A 25,312-nucleotide genomic window follows, 5' to 3' on the forward strand; every position below is an offset into this window, starting at 1 on the left:
TCCTCCACTTGCCTGTTATGTGACCTTAGGCAAGTCACTTCACTTCTGTGCCTCAGTTTCCTCATCTGTAAAATAGGGATTATATCCTACTTCCTCCTACTTAGACTGTGAGCCCCCTGTGGGACAGGGTCTCGGTTAATCCAACCTGATTAACCGGTGTGTACCCCAGCTCTTAGTGCTTGACACATAGAAGGCACTGAACAAGCACTGTAAAAAAAAAGGGGGGGAGACAGACATTAAAATAAAATATGGATGGGGAAATAGAGTATAAGGATGGTCATATAAGTGCTGCAGGCCAGGGTGAGTATCAAAGGACTTAAGGTATGCAGCCAAGCGTAGAGTCTATGCAGAGGGCAGGGCAGATAGGGGAAATAAAGGGTTTAGTCTGGGAAGGCCTCTTGGAGGAGATGTGATTTTAGGAGGGTTTTGAAGGTGGGAAGAGTGGTGAACTGTAGGGAATTCCAGGTCCGAAAAATGATGTGGGCAAGGGGTCAGCAGTGACATAGCCGAGATCGAAGTATAGTGAGTAGGTTGATGTCAGAGAAGCAAAGTGTGCCGGCTAGGTTGTAGTAGGTAATGAGCGAGGTAAGGTAGAAGGGAGAGAGCTGATTGAGTGTCTAAAGCTGATGGAAAGGAGTTTTTGTTTGATGCTGAGGTAGATGGGCAACAATTGAAGGTTTTTGAGGAGAGGGGTGATATGGACTGAACAGTTTCTCAGAAAAATGATCCAGGCAGCAGAGTGAAGTATGGACTGGAGTGGGGAGAGACAGGAGGCAGGGAGGTCAGTGAGGAGGCTGGTGCAGTAGCTGAGGTGGGATCGGTTAAGTGCTAGGATCAGATTAGTAGCAGTTTGGACGGAGAAGAAAGGGAGGATTCTAGAGATTTTGTAAAGGTAGAGCAGGCTGGATTTCGTGACAGATTGAATGTGTGGGTTGAATGAGAGGGATAATGGAGGATAATGCCAAGGTTACAGGTTTGTGAGGGGGGGGACAGTATTAAGTAATGTGTAATATTAAGTGTACAGTATTAAGTGCTTGGTAGAGTACAACAGAGGTGGAAGACACAATTCCCTTCCTCAAGGAGCTTAAAAGACAGACAAAAAGTAATTTACAGATAGGAGAAAGAAGAGAATGAGAAGATGGCTATGTGGAAAAATAAGAATTGAAATTGACATGTACAAAAGAGCTATGGGTGGCTTTGGGTTGCATGGTGATGTGGCATTAGGGGAGAGGAAATGACCTTAATCTGAGAAAGCCTCCTGTAGGAGGTGGGATTTCAGGAGGGCTTTGAAGCAATGAATCATTGGTATTTCTTGAGCGCTTAGTGTGCTCAGAGCACTGCAGCACAATCTCTGCCCACAAGACACTTACAGACTAGAAGGAGATGGAGAGAGCTAGGTTCTGGCCCAGAACGGCATTCTACATCACTCTCTTCTCCCCCTGCACCCTAGCTCACACTCTTCATTCTTCTCATGCTCACCTACTCATTGCACCTCATTCTCATTTTTCCTGCTACCGACCCCTCATTCACATCCTCTCCCCTGCCTGAAACTCTCTCCCACTCCATAGCCAGCAGACCTGTGCTTTCCCCATCTTCAAAGTCCCTCTGACATCCCATCTCCTCCAGGAGACCTTCCCTGATTGATCTCTCCTCTCCTCACTCTATTCGGCCTCCTCCCCTGCCACTTCAGCACTTCTGCATCACTTAACCTCCTGTAACACTTCTGTGCATATCTTACAAACCCTATTACAAATTAACTCATGTTCAGATTCTCTTTTCTATCTTCCTCCTATCTACATTATTTGAATGTCTGTAGCCCCCACTAAATTGTAAACTCCTCGAGGGCAGGGATTATTTCTTCTAACTCTATTGTTCTTTCTCAAATGGTCAGTACAGGGATCTGCCCACAGTAAACACTCAATAAAACAATTTTTAAAATTGTGGTATTTGGTAAGTGCTTACTCTGTGCTAAGCACTGAACTAAGCTCTGGGGTAGGTACAAGATAATCAGAACAGACATGGGGCTTACATTCTAAATAGAAGGGAGAACATGGATATTTAAATCCCATTTTAAAGCTGAGGAAACTGAGATATTTTCATGATTGATAGGTACCCAAGACCATGGTGTAGTGGATAGGGCATGGGCCTGGGAGTCAGAAGGTCATGGGTTCTAATTCAGGCTCTGCCACTTGTCTGCTGTATAGCCTTGGGCAAGTCACTTAACTTCTCTGAGCTTCGGTTACCTCATGTGTAAAATGGGAATTATGACTGTAAGCCCCATGTGGGACATGGACTGTGTCCACCCTGATTTGCTTGTATCCACCCCAGCATTTAGTACAGTGCCTGGCGTATAGTAAGCGCTTAACAAATACAGTAATTATTATTATTATTATTACGATAAGCAGCCTTTTTAGGACTGCACACAGGTGCTTAGTAAATACTGATGATGATGATGATGATGATGATGACGACATTGATAAGAAACAGGATTGGGGTTGTGCTTCCTCCCCGCTTTCAAAATCCTTTCCAGAGACCCCAAAACAGCACCCATATGGCTGAAGAAGCATTGTGGGGAGCAGAAGCTGCCCTATATTATTCACCACTGGTGAGAAGACACCCCCGCTGGCTCAACAATAAATACAAAAGTGGTACCCACTGCCTTCAAACATACCCATGTCACCCCCATCCTAAAAAAACCCTCACTCGACCCCATAGCCCCCTCCAGTTATTGCCCCATTTCTCTCCGACCCTTCCTCTCCAAACTTCCTGAGTGGGTCATCTATACTCGTTGCCTCGAATTCCTCTCCTCCAACTCTCTCTTGGACCCCCTCCAGTCTGGCTTCTGCCCCCTTCACTCCACTGAAATCACTCTCTCAAAAGTCACCAATGACCTTCTTGCCAAATTCAATGACTCCTACTCCATCCTAATCCTCCTCGACCGCTCTGCTGCCTTTGACACTGTGGACCATCCCTTTCTCCTCAATACATTATCCAACCTTGGCTTCACTGACTGTCCTCTCCTGGTTCTCCTCTCATCTCTCTGGCTGTTCCCTAAATCTCCTTCACAGGCTCCTCCTCCCCTTCCCATCCCCTAACTGTAGGGATCCCTCAAGGTTCAGTTCTTGGTCCCCTTCTATTCTCCATCTACACTCACTCCCTTGGAGAACTCATTCGTTCCCATGGCTTCAACTATCATCTCTATGCGGATGACCCCAAAATCTATTTCTCCTCCCCTGTTCTCTCTCCCTCCCTCCAGGCTCGCATCTCCTCCTGCCTTCAGGATGTCTCTACTTGGATGTCTTCCTGCCACCTAAAACTCAACATTTCCAAGACAGAGCTTCTTATCTTCTCTCCCAAACCCTGTCCTCTCCTGAACTTTCCTCTCACTGTGGATGGCACAACCATCTTTCCCATCTCACAAGCCCGCAACCTTGGTGTCATCCTTGACTCCGCTCTCTCATTCACCCCACATATCTGATCTGCTACCAAATCCTGTTGGTCTCACCTTCACAACTTCGCCAAGATCCGCCCTTTCCTCTCCATCCAAACTGCTGCCACATTGGTACAATCACTCATCCTATCCCGACTGGATTACTGCATCAGCCTCCTTGCTGACCTCCAAACCTCCTGCCTCTCCCCACTTCAATCCAGACTTCACTCTACTGCCCAGCTTATCTTTCTACAGAAACGTTCAGGGCATGTCACCCCCCTTCCTCAAAAACCTCCAGTGGTTGCCTATCAACCTCCGTATCAAACAAAAACTCCTCACTATTGGCTTCAAAGCTCTCATCACATTGCCTCCTCTTACCTCACCTCCCTTCTCTCCCTCTACATCCCAGCCCGCACACTCTGCTCCTCTGGTGCTAACCTTCTCACTGTGCCTCCATCTCACCTGTCTCACCATCGACCCCTGGCCTACATCCTATCTCTGGCCTGGAGCATCCTCCCTCCTCAAATCCGCCAAAAGATCACTCTTCCCCCCTTCAAAGCCCTACTGAAGGTGCACCTCCTCCAAGAGGCCTTCCCAGACTAAGCCCTCTTTTCCTCAGGTCCCCCTCCCTTCCACATCACCTCAAGTCGCTCCCTTTGCTCTTCCCCCCCTCCCCAGTTCACAGCACTTATGTATATATGTATATATCTATAATTCTAATATTGATGCCTGTTTACTTGTTTTGATGTCTGTCTCCCCCTGCTCTAGACTGTAAGTCCATTTTGGGTAGGGATTGTCTCTCTTTATTTCTGAATTGTACTTTCCAACGGCTTAGTGCAATGTTTTGTACACAGTAAGCGCTCAATAAATACGATTGAATGAATGAATGAATGAATGCCCATCAACTAACTCCACCCACCCTGATCGTTGCTATTTTTTGCCTGAAATCTCCTGCTCCCAACTGGGGCCCCGGTGTTCCAGAAAACTCTGTTTCTGGGCACAGGAGTGGAGTCGGGGGTGGGTGGAGAGATTCATCTATGTGGGATTTTTTTTACAAAAATTTTAATTGCAAAACAAGGCACATCTGTGCATCAGAAACATTCAGCTACCCAGTTGGTGGCTGGAGATTGTAAAATGGGATTTGGGGGTTTTGTGTGTTTGTGTTTGTTTGTGTGTGTGTGTGTGTGTGTGTGTGTGTGTGTGTGTGTGTGTGTGTGTGCATGGGGGGGAGTTGTTTTTGTGTGCATTTGTGTGTTTAGCAGACTCTGCTTGCCTGCAGATGCAAATAACCAAAAAAAAAAGTGGGAGTTTTACTTCATTATTTATCCGTGGGACGCGAGTCTTTGCTATCATTCACCCCCGTCCTCAGAACCAGACGATAATAGGATTGTAAACTTTTGAAGTTAATAGGAAAATGATGGGGCTTGCACGTATTATAATAATAATGCAGGCAGCTTAGAGACCAGCTTTTATGCGGGGAGTTCCCAGGGCTCCTCACCCCAGCCGGCTAGGTAATGATTAAAGCCCCATGAAATTCACTGTGTCACAAAAGCCCTAACAACTGTGAAATTCTCTGTTTCCCATCAAAATATCACGCCGGACACTTTTTTAGGGGGGGATCCGTTAATTCCAGACTTGCTGCATCAGCACAATACGCCCCGCGCTGGAGCCTCCCTCTGCACCGGGCAGGTTGAACAAAGAGAAGCGGAAACATTCCGCTTCGCTTCTTATGGGGGCAAAACCCAGCGGGGAGGGATGGCACGGGCCTCCCGGGGGACCGCTAGCCCGCTCTATGTAGCCACTTCTTGGGTCCCAGTAGGCCAGAGATCTGATTTGCTTCTGGTTGTGTTTAACCCTTCCTCCTCCTTCCTCTTGGCCCTGCTGCTTCTTCCTGTAGACTCTTTCCCCGATTGGCTCCTTCTTCTCCACCCTTCTTCCAGTCACCCCTGGTACCCAGTTTCATCACGGTGTAGTGGATAGAGTGTGGGCCGGGGAGTCAGAGGATGTGGATTCTAATTCCGGCTCCACCACTTGTCTGCTATGTGACCTTGGGCAGGTCATTTCCCAAGCGCTTAGTACAGTGCTTTGCACACAGTAAGCACTCAATAAATATGATTGAATGAATGAAAATGAATGAATTCTCTGGGCCTCAGCTACCTCATCTGCAAAATGGGGATTGAGACTGTGAGCCCCTCGTGGGACAAGGACTGTGTACAACTCGATTTGCTTGTATCCAGTCTAGTGCTTAGTACAGTGCCTGGCACATAGTAAGTGCTTAACAAATACCATTATAATAATAATAATAATAATGGCATTTATTAAGCGCTTACTATGTGCCTAGCCAAGCTGGGGAGGTTACAAGGTAATCAAGTTGTCCCATGGGGGGTTCACAGTCTTAATCCCTATTTTACAGAAGAGGTAACTGAGGCACAGAGAAGTTAAGTGACTTGCCCAAAGTCACACAGCTGGTAAGTGACGGAGCTGGGATTTGAACCCATGACCTCTGACTCCAAAGCCTGTGCTCTTTTCCACTGAGCCACGCTGCTTCTCTAATGCTTATCATTATTATTACTATTATTATGCCCTCCCAGGTGGGATTCGTGCCCCAGCTTCCTTCCTGGCACCCCTGTCTCTCCCTTCTTCACTCTAGCCTACGTTCAGCTGGAATCAATCGATCAATCAAGGGCTTTCTTGAGTGCTGACTGTGTGCAGAACACTGGACTAAAAGCTTGGGAGAGTCCAATTCAACAGAGTTGGAAGATGCAATACTTGCCCTCAAGGAGCTGCACTCTGATCAGAAGGCATCACTCCCCTCCTCAAGAGACCTCTCTTAGCTTCCAGTTGCTTTTCACATAAAACAAAATCTCCTGACCATAGACTTCAAGGCTGTCCATCCACTGGCTCCCTCAGATCTTTTTTTATATTTTTTCGAATGGTATGCGTTAAGTGCTTACTATGTGTCAAGTACTGTTCTAAGCACTGGGATACATGCAAATTAATTATGGTGGACACAATCCCTGTCCCACAGTCTAAGTAGGAGGAAGAACAGTGAATCCCCATTTTACAGATGAGGAAACTGAGGCCCAGAGAAGTTAAGTGATTTGCCCAAGGACACGAAGCGGACAAATGGCAGTGCTGAGATCAGAACCCAAGTCCTTTGACTCCCAGGCCCGTGCTTTTTCCACTAGGCCTTTCTGCCCTCCCCTCCCCTGATTCCCCTTCCTCCACTCTTTGCCTCTCCAAGCAAATCTCCTCACCATTCCCTTACTCACCCAGTCATGCCATCATTCATTCATTCATTCATTCAATCGTATTTATTGAGCACTTACTGTGTGCAGAGCATTGTACTAAGCGCTTGGGAAGTCCATCCCTTCAGCCATCTCAGCCCTCATGGATTGATCTAGTTAGATTATTTATCCTCTTTATTATGTGGCTCTACTCTCACATTCATTTAATTATCATATATTTAGCAATTCATCAAGCACTTAAAATGCTTTGCCCTCTGGTGGTGAAGGTGGCACTAGATTGTAAACTCCTCGAGGGCAGGGATTGTGTCTACCCATCTAGACTGTAAACTCTAGATAATAAGCTTGCTGTGGGCAGGGAACATGTCTACCAACTCTGTTATTCTGAACTCTCCCAAGTACTTAGTACAGTGCTCCTGCACACAGTAAGTGTTCAATAAATATGATTGATTGATTGACCACTCGAACATGTGGGTGGAATAAGAGGGTTGAGTGCTGGATAATGCCAAGTTTATGGGGTTGTAAGATAGGGAGGATGGTGGTGTTGTCTGCAGTGATGGGAAAGCAGACCGAGGACAGGGTTTGGGTGGGAAGATGAGGTGTTCGTTTTTGGACATGTTAAGTTTGAGGTGCCGAGGGGACATCCTGGTAGAGTTGTCCTGAAAGCAGGAGGAACTACGAGACTGCAGAGAAGGAGAGGGGGGCACAGATTGCATCTTTGCCTCCTTCTAAATGTTCCTCCAGGGCCAAGAACAAAATGTTCTGCCAACAGCAGGTAATCACTTGTCATCATCATCAACAGCACCAAACGGGCACCTTCCAGGTGCAGAGCATTCTTCGGGGTATCTATTGGGTGCAGAGCTCTGTACCAGGTGTTTGAGAACATGCGTTACAAGCAAAGGACATGGTCACTGCCCTCAAGCAATTTATAGTCTCAAAGTGTCCCTCCTACTTAGACTATGAGCCCCATGTGGGACAGAGATTGCGTCAGAACTGATTAACATATCTACCTCAGCGCTTAGAACAGTGCTTGTCACATATAATAATAATAATGATTAGTCTGTTTTGGAGCCCATACTGTTGTTGATGATGATGATGATGGTGATGATGGCATTTGTTAAGTGCTCACTGTGTGCCAAGCACTGTTCTAAGCACTTGGGGGATACAAGATAATCCGGTTGTCCTATGTGGGGCTCACAGTCTTAATCCCCATTTTCCAGATGAGGTAACTGAGGCCCAGAGAAGTTAAGTGACTTGCCCAAAGTCACACAGCTGACAAGTGGCACAGCCGGGATTAGAACCCATGACCTCTGACTCCCAAGCCTGGGCTCTTTCCACTGAGCCACACTGCTTCTCCTTGTTGATGATGAAGATGCTGAGAAATAAGGTCCACTGTAGAGACACTTTCTTCATAGATGGTTTGTTGGAGGCTTAATAAGATAAATGATAGTGGTGGATCTCAAATATTAAAAAAAATACCTATTTCATTGCATGCTGAAATGCTAGACCTTCAGCACAGTCCTTTCCTGAAGCGTCAGACTGTGTCTAAACAGCACAAAGGAAAGTAGTGATATGGATCTGAAAACTATATCACACAACTTGGGACCTGTTTGCCATGGAACTAACCGGAGAAGCAGCTTGAGAATCAGCATGGCCTAGTTAGAAGTAGCCTGGCTCAGTGGAAAGAGCACAGGCCTGGGATTCTAATCCACTTGTCTGCTGTGTGACCTTGGGCAAGTCATCTAACTTCTCCGTGCCTCAGTTTCCTCATCTGTAAAATGGGGATTGAGATTGTGAGCCCTTCATGGGACATGGACTTTGTCCAAACTGATGATCTTGTATCTATCTCAGTGCTTAGTACAATGCCTGGCACATAGTAAGTGCTTAACAAATACCATTTTAAAAAAAAAAGTCAACTTGGCTCATTTTGGATAAACTGATACAGAAATGGGCATGAGAGGCGGGGGAGAACAGCTATTCCGCATCCAGTCTGCTCCTATTCCTAAGTTGGGATCACATCCTGCCTGATTAAATGAACAGCCAGCCCAACTGAATAATTAAAATGCCTTGTCAAAAAATTAGGGGAGGGAGATGACAGCAGACGGCTTTCAGCGCAAACCTTGTTAAATCCGGACAGCCTGTTCGGCATTTATTTACTCCTCCGTGGCCACTGTAGGTTTCCGTGAGCCCCCTTCAAAAGTGTCTTCTAAAAAGAGTAAATCTGTTAAGGGAGTAAACTGATTTATGCCAAGTACAGGCCATGGCTCCCCTGTATCAGCTGGATTTATGTCTGTTGGGTAATTGATGGGGCGGTTCAATCCACACTGCCCCATAGCATGTCAGAAACAAGGACTTCAACAGCAAAGCCAGAGATGTCAGGAGACCTTGCCCTGAACTGTGATTGTTGCTTTTTCTTTCTCTTTCTCTCGCTCTCTCTTTCTCTCTCTATCTCTCTCTCCCTCTCCCTCTCTCTGGGTCACTGGCTCTCTCCTTTGTCTCTCTCAACTCTCCTGCCTCTCTGTGTCTCTCTCTTTCTCTCTTGGTCTCTGGCTTTCTGTCCTTTTCTCTTCTTTGGTTTCCCAGATCAAGCTGAAGGAGATCTTTGAAACGCCCTCCGAGATTGCTCTGATTCTTGAGCTGGTGACGGGAGGAGAACTCTTTGACAGGTAATTCATCAGCCAGACCTCCATTTAACCTGTCGGTCCTTAACATGAAGAGAGCAAAAGAAGGGATGGCGTGGTGTCTCGGCGAATAAATTACCATCTTTCTTCTCCCGGGGTCGTATTCCTGGGCAATTCCAAGAGGCAGGTGATTTGCCCGGGACTAACACCGAGTGGCTTTTGATGTGTTAACCTTTCCCCTGCTCTCTCTCTCCATGCCCCCCCAACTGCGCTTTCTTCCTGTCGGAAGAATGGAGCTGACCCACCTCTGGCTCTCTTAGAAATAAACTCTGTTTCCGGCTGAGGGCGAGGCCCAGACTGAGGCTGAGGCTGAGGCTGCTCAGGGGGTCCCTGATTTCTCCAGAGACCAGTTCTGCAGGGGAGATTCTGTGCGTGTCTCTCTCTCCACTGCCAGATGTGTCCACTTGCCTTTCCTACTACCCTTAAGCTGTTAGCCATGCCAATTAGCTGGATATTCAGATGCAGAATCATTGATCTGAATTATTTGGAAGCTTGGGAGACTGGATTTATTTGGGCCCAAATATTCAGATGTCTGTGTGCACTGAAATGTCTGTATATATGTGTTAAAATAACCATGCGTATACCGTAATATCCTATCACATGAGTGCGTGGGGGTGGGGGGGATATGTACAGCTGTCCTTTGTATTGTAAGATGACATCGCTGATGGTGAAGTTCACCTATGAGTGTGAGTGTGGCAGAAAAGGTAAAAGTGGGAACCCCCAATCCCTGCCACACTGTGCGTGCTCATGCGCGCACACACCCACACCCACACCCCCCCCCACACACACCCTTTGCCTTTGTCAAGTAGAGGTGTGTGTGTGTTTATGTGTGTTTGTGTGTGTTTGTGGTTTGTAGTGTTTTTTTAGCTTCTGATCCTCTTGGAGCTTCTTTCCAGATTGCAGCTTGCTAGAAAAATTCTGATCAAAGGGTATTTTTAAAGAAGTTGAAGGAAGGATTTGAGGCGTATCGGGGGATTCCAGGCCCAAACATTCTCCAGGCCCGAATTCTGGATATTTGAGACCAAAGTGGTTTGGGGAGGTCCAAACTATCCAGATCACTGTTCCAATTGTCTATTTTGCTCTGTAGGCCTGGCCCAAGGGATGATCCAGCATCAGGAAACAGGGCTATGAATCATGACTTCAGTTTTCCTGCAAGAATGCTTAGCTGCTCTCAGCTTGTTTCTTTGGGACCACTGGGCCCTGAGGACTGGTGTCAATTTGCATGGCTTCTTTAACTTGTTGGAGGCTGGAGGTTAGGGTGTAGGCAATTCCTTTCTTTTGTAGGGGAGGGGTCTGACTTTTCTTAATTGTATTTATTGCACGCTGACTGTGTACAATGCACTGTACTAAGTGCTTGGGAGAGTACATATATTAGAGTTGGTAGACACGTTCCCTGTCCACAATGAGCTTACAGTCTGGGCAGGGGAGGTTCTTTTTGTCTGAAAATATCCAGAGAGTATAGGCCAAAGCATATCAGGGAGCTAGTCGGGGAGCGGGGTTGGGGGGGTGGGGAGGGGAGGAGATGGGTAGGAAAAACCTGAATCCCAAGGGAGAAGGTGGCAATGCCACCCAACAGTACACTTGGAATCTGAACAAGTATCCAGCTTCACCCTGGACCCAGACCTTCTCTTCCATTCTCTATGGCCAAAGCACTTATTGAGTCTTCTTAGCAAGACCAAGAGTCTGGCCCAGTTAGTTTTTGGAGTGGCAACAGTGGTTTCACCCCCAGGTAAGACCCAGGGATGTGGGGAGGGACACCTCTACCATCTGAGGGTTAAGGGCCTTTTTGTGACTCAGCGCAGAGCAAGAACTTGACGGATGGGGAATAGGGGGTCCATCCATGCTTCCCTAATTAAACAGAAAAATCGGCCAGTCTGGCAGCCAAATAATTCCAGAACAGGCCATATTTATCGCTCCAGAGAATCCATTTACATCCAGATGGAGGTCGCATGCCTCTGTGAAATCTGCCCCAACCCTGCCTTCCCTGAGGGATCTGAAATGCTCAGGAGAGTCACGAGGGGCCTCGGGCAGTGCTGAGAAAATTGAGTGTGAGAGTCTTTATTTCAGGAGGAGAATTACTGGCCAGGGCAGCAGAAGCCTGCACCCTCCCCAGCACCACTCCCTTCAGACATGGCTGTTTTAGACCCATCCTTGCGGGAGGTGGAGGGAAACAGCCGTCCAGCTGCCAGCATGGACCGGCACTTCTACCCTCGCCAAAATGGTGTCCTGTGACCACAGGGGTGCTCCTTTTAGAACCATCCTATGTGTTCAAAGATGACCCCGCTGATGGTGAGATAGGTGGGAGTCTCATTGAAAGACAATCTCTTGTCTTTCCACAAAGATGCATCCTACAAAGATAGAATAGGGCATCTTATAAGCCCCCTTGCCCATGTAGGGATAAGCCTGTTAAGACTCTATTGATGTTGTCGGTGTCAGAAGTTCCCCTGAATTGTTTCCACAGTAATGGAAGCAGTGTGGCTTAGTGGCAAGAGCCCGGGCTTGGAAGTCAGAGTTCGCAGGTTCTAATCCCGGCTCCGCCATTTATCAGCTGTGTGACTTTGGGCAAGTCACTTCACTTCTCTGTACCTCAGTTACCTTATATGTAAAATGGGGATAAAGACTGTGAGCCCCACGTGGGACGACCTGATTACCTTGTACCTACCCCAGCGCTTAAAACAGTTCTTGGCACATAGTAAGCACTTAACAAATATTATCATTAAATTAATTAAATTAATGGGGATGGGTCATGCTGGCCTGATTGACCTCAATAACCATGGACCCTTCTGGACGCTCAGTGAAAGGGACCGTGTCTAATTCCCACTTGTGTGTTCTTTCCCAGCGCTCAGTACAGTGTTCTGCACACAGTAAGAGCTTAATTAATACTATTGCTACTACTACTGTTTCTTGAGTAGAAGTAGCATGGTCTAGTGGATAGAGCGCAGGCTTGGGAGTCAAAAGAACCTGGGTTCTAATCCTGGCTCTGCCACTTGTCTGCTGTGTGACCTTGGACAAATCACTTCACTTCTGTGTGCCTCACTTACCTCATGAGTAAAATGGAGATTAAGATTGTGTACAACCTGATTTTCTTGTACCCACCCCAGTACTTAGTACAGTGCCTGGCACATAGTGAACGCTTAACAAATACCATTATTACTATTATTATTATGAGTCATTGAGCTCCCTAACTGAATGAGAGAGTCCTTTAAACTGTAAGCTCATTGTGGGCAGGGAATGTTTGTGCTTATTGTTATATCGTACTCTCCCAAGTGCTTAGTACAGTGCTCTGCACACAGTAAGTATTCAATAAATACAATTGAATGCGTAGGTGAGGAACAGCCAGGAAATCAAAAAGGCAAGGGAAGATAGGTTCCTCAGCCTGACACAGGCCACATTCTGCAGACTAGCTGCACAAGGACAAAGCTACCATGTGTTTCCCTTTAAAGCCATTCAAATAGGCCCCATGGGGCCAGGGAAGAGGGAAATCTGGCATCTGCAGTTCAACCTGCGTGTCAGAGATCATCTTGGGCATGGCTGCCCTCCCACCTCCCAAGCCTGGCCCCCTCATCCTGTTGCCGACCTCGGGGTCATCTTCAAAGGGAGGACCCTCGAGCTCCAAGTGGGAGAGAGCAGGAGTACAGGTCCACCAGCACCCCGAGGCATTGGCTATCGATCATGTGGCTTCCAAGACCAATTAGGAGATGCACCCAAGCTCACTTCATCCTCTCAAGCCCAGGCCAGCTGTGCTACACTGCAAGCCTAAAATTTTTAGCGAGTGATATTCCTGGGACCCTAGAGCGGAAGCAGGGTTGGTGTCGGTTCAGGGCGAGCTCTGTGCATTTGGGGCACTCACCTGGGGCCGCCACTCTCTTGTTGCCTCCTATTGACTTCCCCTTGATCCCTTCTTGGCCCCATGTGCTTGCAGGATCGTGGAACGGGGTTTCTACAGTGAGCGAGATGCTGCCCATGTGGTCAAGCAGATCCTGGAAGCAGTAGCGGTAAGCCTGAAACCTTCACTTTGCCACCTCTCTTTGCTTTTGGGGAGCTTTGCCAATGCCTTAAGTGCTCTTTAATAATTCTGGTATTTGTTAAGCACTTACTATGTGCCAGGCACTGTACTAAGCACTGGGATGGATACAAGCAAATCGGGTTGGACACAGTCCCTGTCCCACGAGGGGCTCACAGTCTCAATCCCCATTTTATAGTTGAGGTAACTGAGGCCCAGAGAAGGGAAGTGACTTGCCCAAGGTCACGCAGCAGGCACATGGCGGGGCTGGGATTGGAACCCGTGACCTTCTGACTCCCAGGCCCAGGCTCTATCCATGGGGCCATGCTGCCATCATCCCTCTCCCCGCAGCCGGAGGGAAGAGGGGAGGGGAGGGCCAAATAGGGCCACGACCTAAGCCCTGCACCAAGTTGAGGTCTCACGCCTGATTCAGGACCCAGGCCCTTCCAGTGGGGGTTCCAGCGTCCAGTGCCGTGGGGGTGGGCGGTCTTCTCAGAAAGAAGTGGGAGGAAGGGAGCGGTGCTGGAAGTTGAAGACTAAATAGTTGGCAGCTGCTGCCACCGCTCTACGCTCCACAAACCGCTGCCCTCCACTGCTTCCCTCAGGGTGCTGAAGGGGTTGAGTGCTGGAGGAAGAGGTGTGAGGAACTGGAGTAACTGATCAAGGGAGGTGAACAATCTTCTCAAATAGATGAACCAATCGGCAGGAGAAAAGGTGGTCGGCCCTGGTCCCTTGATTCTGTGGCCTGTGCTACCCAGGCAAATTATCCAGATCATTCATGTCGAAATAGACATATTTAACTTCATTATCTGGATGATTCAGTTCCCTCCCCTAGTAAAAAAAAAAAACCATCTTAACAATAATAATTATGATACCTGTTAAGCTCATATGTGCTAAGCACTAGGATAGATACAAGTTAATCAGGTTGGACACAGTCCCTGTCCCACATGGGGCTGACACTCATAATTCTCATTTTACAGGTGAGGGAACTGAGGCCCAGATAAATTAAATGACTTGCCCACGGTCACACAGCAGCCATGGGGCAGGGCTAGGATTAGAATCCAGGTCCTTCTGATTCCCAGGCCCATGCTCTATCCACTAAGCCATGCTGCTTCCCTACTGGGGCTTACTGGGACTAGCCAGGTCATTGAGGTTAGTGTATATTTGTGGGACCTTGAATTATCTGCATAAATTTGCCTTTTTAGACCTGGACTCCAGAAGTGTCAATAATTTGCCAGGATAGAACCGGACTACGTGTTTGACATCTTGTTCACTTCACCTACGGCAGCCTGCAGGGTTTGCCCTTGGGCGGCAATAGCTTGTCCTTCCTGTGCCAAACGTCCCTCTCCCCAGGCCCCATGGGGCCCATTTGAATTGCTTTAAATTAAAGGGAAACACATGGTAGCTTTGTCCTTGTGCAGCTGGTCTGCACAATGTGGCCTGTGTCGGGCTGAGAAACCCACCTTCTCTTGCTGTTTTGGTTTTCTGGCTGTTTTCCTCACTTATCAAGGTCAACCGTCACCCATCTCTCAGTCGGACGCCTGATGATTCATACTAATAATTGTGGTGTTTGTTAAGTATTTGCCATGTGCCTAGCACTGGGGGTGATACAAAATAATCAGGTCAAACACAGTCCCTGTCCCACATGGAGATCACAGTCTATGTAGGAGGGAGAACGGGAATTGAATCTCCATTTACTAGATGAGGAAATTGAGGCTCAGAGAAATTAAGTGACTTGCCCAAGGGCCCACAGCAGACAAGTGGCAGAGCCAGGCTCGTTGTGGGCAGGGATTGTCACACTTTATTGTTGTATTGTACTTTCCCAAGTGCTTAGTACAGTGCTCGGCACACAGTAAGTGCTTAATAAGTATGAATGAATGAATGAAGCCAAGTCCTGTGACTCCCAGGCCCGGACTTTTTCCCTTAAGCCCCGCTGCTGCGTGAATGAGTCAGGGGACCTGGGTTCTAATCCTGGCTCTGCCAATTGCTTGCTGTGGGACCTTGGGCAAGTCACTTCACTTCTCTGTGCCTCTGTTCTTCTGTTCTCCCTCCTACTTAAACCATGAGCCACATGTGGGACAGGGACTTTGTCTAACCTAATTAACTTATATCTAACCCAGTGCTTTGATCAGTGTTTGACACATAGTAAGCGCTTAACAAATACCATTAAAAAAATGGTTACAGTACTCCCAGCCTCAGTCAATGTAGCAAAAGGGAGATCAGTAACTGGAGTTTTGAGGGACAGATCAGGGCAGTTCCCTGGAGAACAAGAGGCTTTGCCTATGGAAATCAAAGCCATGGGGTCATTATTCATTCATTCAATTGTATTTATTGAGTGCTTACTGCGTGCAGAACACTGTACTAAGCACTTGGAAAGTACAATTCGGCAACATATAGAGACAGTCCCTACCCAACAACGGGCTCACATTATCTGGCCTCCTGTTTGACTTAGGAGTCTGTGTAATTGACAGCTGATGCTAGAGGGTGTGGACAGCCCTGTCAGCCCTCTCCCACCTCTGCTGCCAGCTCGTCTGACTCTTGAGCCTGCCCTCAGGCTCCCTGGGTGGCAGCAGGGTGAAGGGATAGAGGGCTGGAGGAACAGAAGCACCACAGAGCCAGCCTCCAGAAGGAGCAAGGACTGCCGTTAAGCAGCTCTTTAACAGTCTGTTGCATGCTTATGACCAGCCAATGCAAGTGTGAGTCAGGCCCTGAATGCAGGGTCAATTAATCAGTGGTATTTATTGAGTGTTTACTCTATGCAGGGCACTGTACTTAGCACTGGTGAAAGTGCAGTGGGTAAGTAGACACAATCCCTGCTTTCAAGGACCTTACAAATCAAGTCGATTTATGGACCTGCAGCCTGGGAAATCTGGTGGGTCCCTTTGGCCAAAGTTCATCCTTTCTCACCCACCTCCAGCCCAGGCTTATGCCCTTCCTTACCTCTGTGTATCTGCTCCTCTCCCCTGGCCCCCAAGCCTCCCCCCACCCCGCCACCACCACACACACACGTACTGCAAGCGATATTTCTTAACCCTAGAATAGTAGCTGTGGCAGGGTTCAAAGCAAGGTGTGGGGGCCACTTTCAGGAAGGCGGCTGTGGTGGGCTTCTGATGTGTGCACAGATCCTTCCCTCCCTGCTCTGAGGATGGGGGTCTGTTACCTTTCCTGCCCTGCGACTCTCAAGCAGCCCGGGCTGAGCTTCAGGCCTTTGCCCCACCAGGCTTCTGGATAAAATGGAGTTTTTCCCTGAAACATTTGGTCGGCAAAGAATCTACTTGCCTGACACCCGTGTCCTGGCCTTGGTCTCCCTCGGCGAGGTCCATATCAGTGTCAAGTCAAAGCAAGATGATTGTTCCCTCTCCCGGCTCTCCAGGACTGTGTGTTCGACCTGTTATCTCAGTATGAAACTAGGCCCTCTAGCCTCTCCTTCGTCACACACCACCATCAGCAAGACTCATGAGCCAGCAGTGTGATGGGATTTCGTGCCAACTCTTGTTCTCTACCTCAAATGGCCGCATAAGATCATAAAGCCAGAAGCAGTGGCCCAGGGCTCTGTCTCCAACAGTGGCACCAGGATGCTTGGAGGAACTGTGTGTTTGCTGGCTGTCCAACTCCTCGATCTCCCATCTACTATCCTTAATTTGCCCCTCTACATCCTCAACTTATCCTCTGATAACCCATCATGGACCGCTCGTCTATGAGTTGATTGAAACCCTCTCTAAATGCTCCTTCTCTAACCCTTCATAGGCCTTTCTTCCTTTCAATCAATCAGGGGTATTTATTGAACTGGGTGAAGTGCTTGGGAGGGTACAAGAGAGTAAGTAGACGCGATCTCTGCCTTCGAGGAGCTACCATTTTACCCTTCTCGAACCTCTGAACAGCTTTAATTCTTCTCTCTAATAACTCTAACTTTCTGCTCTAATGCCCCATTATGGACTTTTACTATCACCTAGGCAGGCAGCCAGTGTAGCCTTGGACCATTGCTCAGGACCATGGTGAGTGTCTGCAGACAAGTGCCATCTTCCTTTGAAGCGATGGACATAATCAGCCCCTGTCAGGGATTGGAGCAGGTACTTCAGAAGCCAGCGGCCAAATCTGGAAGGGACGTGAGTTCTTCTGGATTTCCACCTCACACCAAACTAGAGACTGTCGATTCCCAATGATCCATGAGTGGATTCCCCACATTGTGGATGACTCGTGGCCGATCCTAAACCCTGACCGGCCACCTGCCCCTCCTCCCCCCGCCACACACACACACACACACACACACACACACACACAATCCTTCCCTCATTCATTAATTCAATCGTATTTATTGAGAGCTTACTGTGTGCAGAGCACTGTACTAAGCGCTTGGGAAGTACAAGTTGGCAACATATAGAGACGGTCCCTACCCAACCGTGGGCTCACAGTCTAGAAGTCTATTCTTCCCTCTGACCTTCCCATTGTTCCAGTCTCCTCCCGCACTCCCAGTCCGTAACAGTGGCTCTCTTCAGCATCCACTCATCCGGGGGCCCCCATCCCTCATCGTCATCTGCTGCCCAGGCCATGGGCTCCCTTGCATCTGTGTGGATAATCGAGAGTGGACAGCAGGCAGGAGCGCTATTGCAAACAGGGACACACCCCGGAGGCAGGACCTTGTCAGCCCTACACACATTTCTGCAGTGGGAAGAAGACGGTTGCTGAGCCAGGTCTTCAGAGCCCCGGACCTCCAGCAAAGGAGACGGGTAGGAATCGGCTAAAGTCCCAGGCGGACAAGGTCCGGTGTTCTTCCCAACCTCATGAAGTCCGCCAGGCTGTCCTACATGCGGCGGAGCCAGGGACCCGTGGAGAAGCAGCAATGCTTGGCCCTAGCTGGCGCTGTCAGACTTCCTTCACTATTGTAAAGTGATCATCAACGACAAGGTCTGACAGTGCCTGGCGGGGAAGGTTGGGGGGGGGGGGGGGAGGTGAGGGAGGGGGAGCTCGTTTGCTCCTCTATTGAAATTCGCCCCAGTGGGCTCACGCTCTGCAGAGAAATCCATAATGTATTGTTTAGCGAGGGAGGCCTTTAAAAATCCTCACTGCTGGGAAGATGGGGGAGCAATGAGGGAACAAGCAAAGGATTGCATCGGGAAAGGTCTTCGATTCTCTGAATAAAGGTCAGCTGCAGAGGGTTTCTATAGCAACCGTGGGCTTCAAAATGGGGACTCTAGGATAGCCGTTTGCTCTGTACTTCACACAGAGGCCCCTTGAGGGGAGGAGGGGGAAGAAGTTCGAGAAAATCTCCCCCCTTCCCCCCCATGCTCACAGGAGTCAAATTTGGAGCCATCCGGCACAGTATGTGGAAAACTCCAGTAGAGTCTAGTACCTTGTTGGCACTCGGTCAATGTTAAATCACAGTCCAGTCAGTTTGGCCAGAGTATGTTTTTACTATGCATATCGGCAAGAGCGCAATGGCAGAATTATGGAATGCTCTTCTAACAACGCCCATGTGTCTGGATGGAACGCGACCCAGTGGCAGGATTGGAAGAAACGATTGTGCGCATGTGCATGACATCAGACTGGAGGTGAGTACTAAAATGCAGGTTTTCCATAACGGAGGGTTCGTCAAGGACACAACCCTCAGGTTAGAGGAGAATCCTCCGCGCCACCAGAGTCCTCTGGGTGAAAATGCTTACAAGTGAGGGTACCAGCTCTCTCTGTCCCCACTTGCCCGCTGCAGATGTGATGTCTAGGAATAATGGCCAAACCACCTGGCCATGGGCTCCAAAAGTGTCCAGACCTCCACGGGCAGAACTATAAGTGTTTAGTACAGTGCGCTGCACACAGTAAGCGCTTAATAAGTACAATTGAATGAGCCCACTGCTGAGCCTTTTTAGCCCAAGTGAATGTTGGTTTCAGTCTCTGTTGTGGGCCTCTCAGGGCAGGGAACCGGAGGGATTTCTCACAGGCAATAGAGGGTGGGGCTAGCTAGCCTCTGAGTGACTCGCTTCAAATAACTAAAGTGGAAAAGTAGCCCCAAAGCACCTAGGTACATATCCATAATTTTATTTACGCCTTTGCTCTTCTCCCCACCCTCCCAGCCCCAAAGCACTTATGTACCTATCTGTAATTTTATTTATTTGTATTCATTCAATCGTATTTCTTGATGTTTTTCTCCCCCACTCTAGACTGTGAGTTCGGTGTGGGCAGGGAATGTCACTGTTTATTTTTGTATTGTACTTTCCCAAGCTCTTACTACAGTGCTCTGCACACAGTAAGCGCTTAATAAATACGATTGAATGAATGAATGAGTGTGAAGGGGACAAGGAGGTGTGGGTGGGGGGTGAGGATGGTTCTAGATGGCATGAAGGATCACCTCCAGGAGATAAAGGATGAAGTCCTTGAGAGAAGCAGCGTGGCTCAGTGGAAAGAGCACGGGCTTTGGAGTCAGAGGTCATGGCTTCGAATCCCGCTCTGCCACATGTCTGCTGGGTGACCTTGGGCAAGTCACTTAACTTCTCTGAGCCTCAGTTACCTCATCTGTAAAATGGGGATTAAGACTGTGAGCCCCACATGGGACAATTTGATCACCATGTATCCCCCCCCAGCGCTTAGAACAGTGCTCTGCACATAGTAAGTGCTTAACAAATGCCATCAAAAAAAAGTCTCTCCTGGGGGTAGAAATACCATTCTGTGCTCTGATCGGCTTAATACTCACATTGGGAAGCAGCCATAATCCCCTAAGGCAATAGAGGCCCTTCACTGTCCTGCCCTGAAGCGGTCATTTAAAGGTGAAATATCAAATGACCAATAATAGCCTTGGTTCCATCTGCCCATCCACAAGCTGGGAGGAATGTACTTTTGTGATTGTGTCCGCTTATCTGCCCCATCGGATCGTAAATTCCTGGAGGGCAGGAACCGTGTCTTCTATTTCTTTTGTGTGCTCCCAATAGCTTAGTACAATGCTCTGCACACAATAAGAGCCCAGTTCAGTGCTCTTCCCACAGGACAAGCCCAGTACATACTGGTGGGACTGATACAAGAGAGGAGAAAACCCCAAAACCTTATGAATTTTTCATGAGCGTCTCAAAAATGCCCCTCGTTGTCCTAAATGCTCAGGCCCCCAGCTCCCACTCACTCAATCAGTCAGTCACGGGCGCCTCCCCGTTTTTAGTACAGGTTTGAGAGCAAGTGGCAGCATCACGGAGGGAAGCCCTTGTCCTCTCCCACCCCTGAATGATTCGGTCTCTCTCTAAGAATAAAGTTTGGAGGTGTCAGGAAAAAACAGGCAGAGCCAAAGGTTCTGGAGGTTTAGGAACCCAGAGAACAATTGTTCGGTTTTCTTCCAATCTGTCCGCAGTTGGTTATGGGTTTTACACTGGACATCTTTCTGTCTGCTATTTATATTTTCAAGGCCGAGTCCCCCTTCCCTTTCGACTCCTGCTACCAAATTCTGTGCCTGGAAGCCGCGACCTTGTTCAGAGGAAACTATGAGGGGAATGCAATGGCTCTGAGCAATTAATAATAATTGTGGTATTTGTTGAGCACTTACTATGTGTTAGGTACTGTACTAAGCGCTGGGGAGGATACGAGCAAATCGGATTGGGCATAGTCCCTGTCCTACCTGAGGCTCACAGTCACAATCCCCATTTTATAGATGAGGTAACTGATGTCCAGAGAAGTGAAGTGACTTGCCCAAGGTCACACAGCAGACATGTGGCGGAGTCGTGATTAGAACCCATGACCTTCTGACTCACGGGCCCGTGCTCTGTCCACTACACCATGGGGTTGAAGGAGGGAGTGTCCTGGAGGAAGGCTCTAGGTTCAGGAGGAATCTGGCGGACAACCGCAAAAATGGCATTGATATCACGTCATGGCATCATCATGTTATCCTGCATGTGGAGGAATGTGTGTTGAGGTCACGTGCATCTGGGGGTCTATTTTTTTTTTTGTGCTGTTGCTGTCCCCCCTATCAGAGAGTGACAGAATCTACTTCCTTCATCACACTACTCTCTTCCCTGGGATCCCCAGCCCATCAGAGCGATTGCTAGCAGACATTATGCTAAAAACAAGTTTGAGTTTGATGCCCCTGCATTCATTTAGTAACCAGCTCCCAGTAATTTAGTACTGCAGCTTTGCAGAGTGCCTCCCTTTCTCTTCCACAGCATTTCTCAAATGTGTACTGTATGCAGAGTACTGTACTGGGCACCTACTTTGGGCAAAGCACATACTGAGTACCTCCTGTGTGCAGAACACTCTAATGGGTGTCTACTCTGTGCAGGGTACTGTACTGATCATCTCCTGGGCACTGAGCACTGCACTGGGCTTCCCTATTTAAAATTTTTTACGGTACTTGTTAAGCACTTTGTGCCAAGCACTGTACTAAGCAGTGGGATAGATATAAGATAATCAGGTTGGACACAGTCCTTGTCCCATATGGGGCTCACATCTAAGTAGGAAGGAGTAGGATTTAATCCCCATTTGACAGATGAGGAAACTGAGGCAAAGAGAAGTGTCCACAGCAGACAAGCGATGGAGCCAGGATTAGAACACAGGTCCTCTGTCTCCCAAACTCAGGCTCTTTGCACTAGGCCATGCTGTGCACCATACTGAACTGAGTCCTTGGGAACACAGGATAGAAAAGTAAAAGACTCCAGGCCCCTCCTGCCCTGCCTTCAGGTAATTTGCAACCTTTTGAGGGAGACAAGCAGAGGCAAATTAGCAAACGTAAAGTAGGTAAGAGTAAAAGCATAGATACAAATGATAAAAACTGAAAGTAAACAATTAAATAAATCAGTGATGAGTAAACAGACTTGCCCATGAGTTCTACAATGGCTGATGGTGTGACATGATCAGGAAGGTAAGGATTAATCAGGGAGTGTCTACTGGGTGACAGGGACCCAAATTGGTTAAGGGATTCCTTGTTAGTGCATGACTAGAACCACTGTTAGGAATGGATTAAACTCTGTGTTTGCTTAGGACAGAGGTCTGAATGAAAAATAGAATTTTTCTCATGAGAAGGGGGCGGGCGGTTGCTCTTCCTTTTTTCAGTATTTACATGCGAACGGAGTCGTCCACAGGGACCTGAAGCCCGAAAATCTCCTGTACGCAGATCTCTCTCCAGATGCTTCTTTAAAAATAGGTAAGTCCGAAGGATTTTTTTTTTCTTTTTACACCTATCTCCTGCTTCTGTGACTGCCCGTCTGCCTGGGCTCTTAAAACGATACACATCACAGGGTTTGCGTTCTCCAAGCGGAATAAAAACGACAATGTTTCTGGAGACTCAGATGCTGATGCTGGAAATAACAAGCCACGCCGCCTGGCCTAGAACATCTTTAAACGTTTTAGCCGAAAGATCCTATTTCCTCTTTCCTCTCTCGGTTCAAGCTTCATTTCTCCCCTTGTTCCCAGAACCATTTTTATGCTGCCGTTGGCGACCTTATCAACACTTGAGTGCCACGTTTCCCTTTCTGGAATTCTTCCGCTTCTGAATTACGGTCATTTTCCAAGCAGAATCTGCAAAGATCAGGCACTGAGAGAAACGGCTGCTATCAGCAGTTGTGTCTGGCAGCGCGCAGAGTTAAGGGAGGATGAAATATAGGGGAAGAACAAGAAAAGGAAATTGGTAACGTTTAGTAACTGAATGAAGAAGACCAGGGTGGTGGGGTGGGGTGGGGGACAGGGGATGGAGGGAGCCATGCAGGAGGGAGTGATGGGGGGTGCAGGAATGGAGCTGTCAGAGGTGGTCAGAAACGAATGCCTCAGGCCGACTTTCCATACTCAGAAGTAGAGCCCTGCATGGGCCACCCTCACATGGTCTGTCCTGCCCCACTTGCTTTCACCAAGTTCAGGATTGCAGCATGTTGGCTCAGGAGCCTGGGTCTACAGTGAACAGGAAGTGGTCTTGAGCCCGAATAGGAAGTGGTCTTGAGCCTCAGTGCTCCGTGGTGCCATCGCGCATTGGCACGTAAGATTGCCCCAAGGTTGGCAAAGCTCCACATGCGCAATCTCCTTCTGAGGTGTGGCCCACTCCTCAAGGTCCCAAACCCCCCAAAATGGAGCAGGAAAAGCAGGTGAAGGCCTGTGGAGGGCCTTTGATCCTGGCCTGAGTCCAAGGTCTCAAGACCCATAGATCAGGCTCAGTCCCTGTGAGGCACCGTGGTTAGCCTGGATCCACTTCCCACTTGACTTGGTTGATTTTTTTTTTTGTAATGGTATTTGGTAAGTGCTTACTACATGCCAAGCACTGTACTAAGTGCTGGGGTAGATACAAGCTAATCAGGTTGGACACCGTCCATGTTCCACATGGGGCTCGCAGTCTTAATCCTCATTTTACAGATGAGGGAACTGAGGCCCAGAGAAGTGAAGAGACTTGCCCAAGGTCACACAGCAGACACATGGTGGAGCCGGGATTAGAACCCACATCCTTTGACTCCCATGCCCAGGCTCTTTACACTGATCTGTGTTATTGAAGATGGGGTTTCTTGGGAATAGGAGGACTCAAGCCAAGGTTGCTGAGCCCCTCCATATTGTGTTTGAGACAGGATTCCCCCTCCCTGACAACCCTTCTAGCTGTCCTTTGTTTTCCAAGATGGTGTTAGTGATGTTGGTTTATCTCTGGGTAAAGGGCAATGCAGGGCTCACAGTCCTGACCACCCCATACACCCACAAGTATTTCCCCTTGTTGTGCAAACTTGTTTGCTCCCCTTGGGGGGCCTCCTAGCAGCCAGGAAGACCTCAGACGTGTACTCCATTTCCCCTGTTTGGAGGGAAAGGACTGGAAGAAACGAACCTGGTCCTGACCGACCCCCCCGCCACCCCAGAAGCCCCCAGCACAGCTAGAGATAGGGCAGGGAACTGTGCAGTCACTTCTGCAGCATGGGATCTCAGTGGACCCCTCTGGGGTGAGGAAGTTTGATTTGTGGATTTTTCTCAGCAATCAGGCCTTGTTCTTGAGCACTGCAAAACGGATTCGCTTGCAACTGCAAGATGAAGGCAGCCACGGGGTGGTCACACTGGGGTGCTGATGCAAAGGTCACTCAGGCTACGAGTTCATCTGGGTCCTCCCATCCACTAGGGGGCTCCTCAGGTGCACGGGAAGAGAAAGAGCCAGAGACCAGAGGGTCCAGGGCCCCCCCATCATAAAATCCCGGCTCTGCCATTTGTCTGCTGTGTGACCTTGGGCAGTTCACTTAACTTCTCTGTGCCTCCGTTACCTCATCTGTAAAATGGGGATTGAGACTATGAGTCCCATGCGGGACAGGGACTGTGTCCAACCCTATTTGCTTGTATCCACCCCAGTGCTTAATACAGTGCCTTGCACATAATAATAATGATAATAATAATAATAATAATGGTATTTGTCAAGCGCTTACTATGTGCCAAGCACTGTTCTAGGTGCTGAAAGAGATAAAGGGTAATTAGGTTGTCCTACATGGGGCTTACAGTCTTAATCCCCATTTTACAGATGAGGTAACTGAGGCACAGAGAAGTTAAGTGACTTGCCCGAGGTCACACAGCTGACAAGTGGTGGAGCCAGAATTAGAACCCATGACCTCTGATTCCCAAGCCCATGCCCTGTCCACTGAGCCAGGCTGCTTCTCTACGTAAGCAAGTAAGCTTACTTGCTTGCTAAGTAAGCAAGTAAACTGCTTCTCATAGTAAGCGCTAAACAAATACCATAATAATAATAATCTTGGTGGTAGGGGTGGGGGTGGAGGTGGGGTGTTGGAAGCAGCAGGTGGAGAGTGCACAGCACACTTCTCTAATGCATGCCCTCCTTCTGTTTGCTTAAAGGCGATTTTGGGTTGTCTAAGATTGTGGATGAACAAGGCACCATGAAGACTGTCTGTGGAACTCCAGGATATTGCGGTAAGTTAGCAAGTTTCTTTCAAGGATGGTCAAGAGCAACCAAGTATCTGAAGTAGCAGGAATATATTTCTGAATGTTAGGACAGATGGAATTATTATTATTATCATTATTATTATTA

General features: G+C 48.3%; 1 protein-coding gene across 1 annotated transcript in view; it reads left to right on the top strand.

Moving 5' to 3' along the window:
• LOC119919524 (calcium/calmodulin-dependent protein kinase type IV-like) overlaps positions 1–25,312 on the top strand; it is a 67,026-nt gene that overhangs the window by 30,674 nt on the left and 11,040 nt on the right. Inside the window, exons 4-7 of the mRNA XM_038740001.1 lie at positions 9,259–9,341; positions 13,279–13,351; positions 22,375–22,465; positions 25,120–25,194. Coding sequence (XP_038595929.1) covers positions 9,259–9,341; positions 13,279–13,351; positions 22,375–22,465; positions 25,120–25,194 — 322 coding nt within the window. The remainder of the gene's footprint in view (positions 1–9,258; positions 9,342–13,278; positions 13,352–22,374; positions 22,466–25,119; positions 25,195–25,312) is intronic.

Source organism: Tachyglossus aculeatus, chromosome X1 (assembly GCF_015852505.1).
Source record: "Tachyglossus aculeatus isolate mTacAcu1 chromosome X1, mTacAcu1.pri, whole genome shotgun sequence".
Taxonomy (NCBI): Eukaryota; Metazoa; Chordata; class Mammalia; order Monotremata; family Tachyglossidae; genus Tachyglossus; species Tachyglossus aculeatus.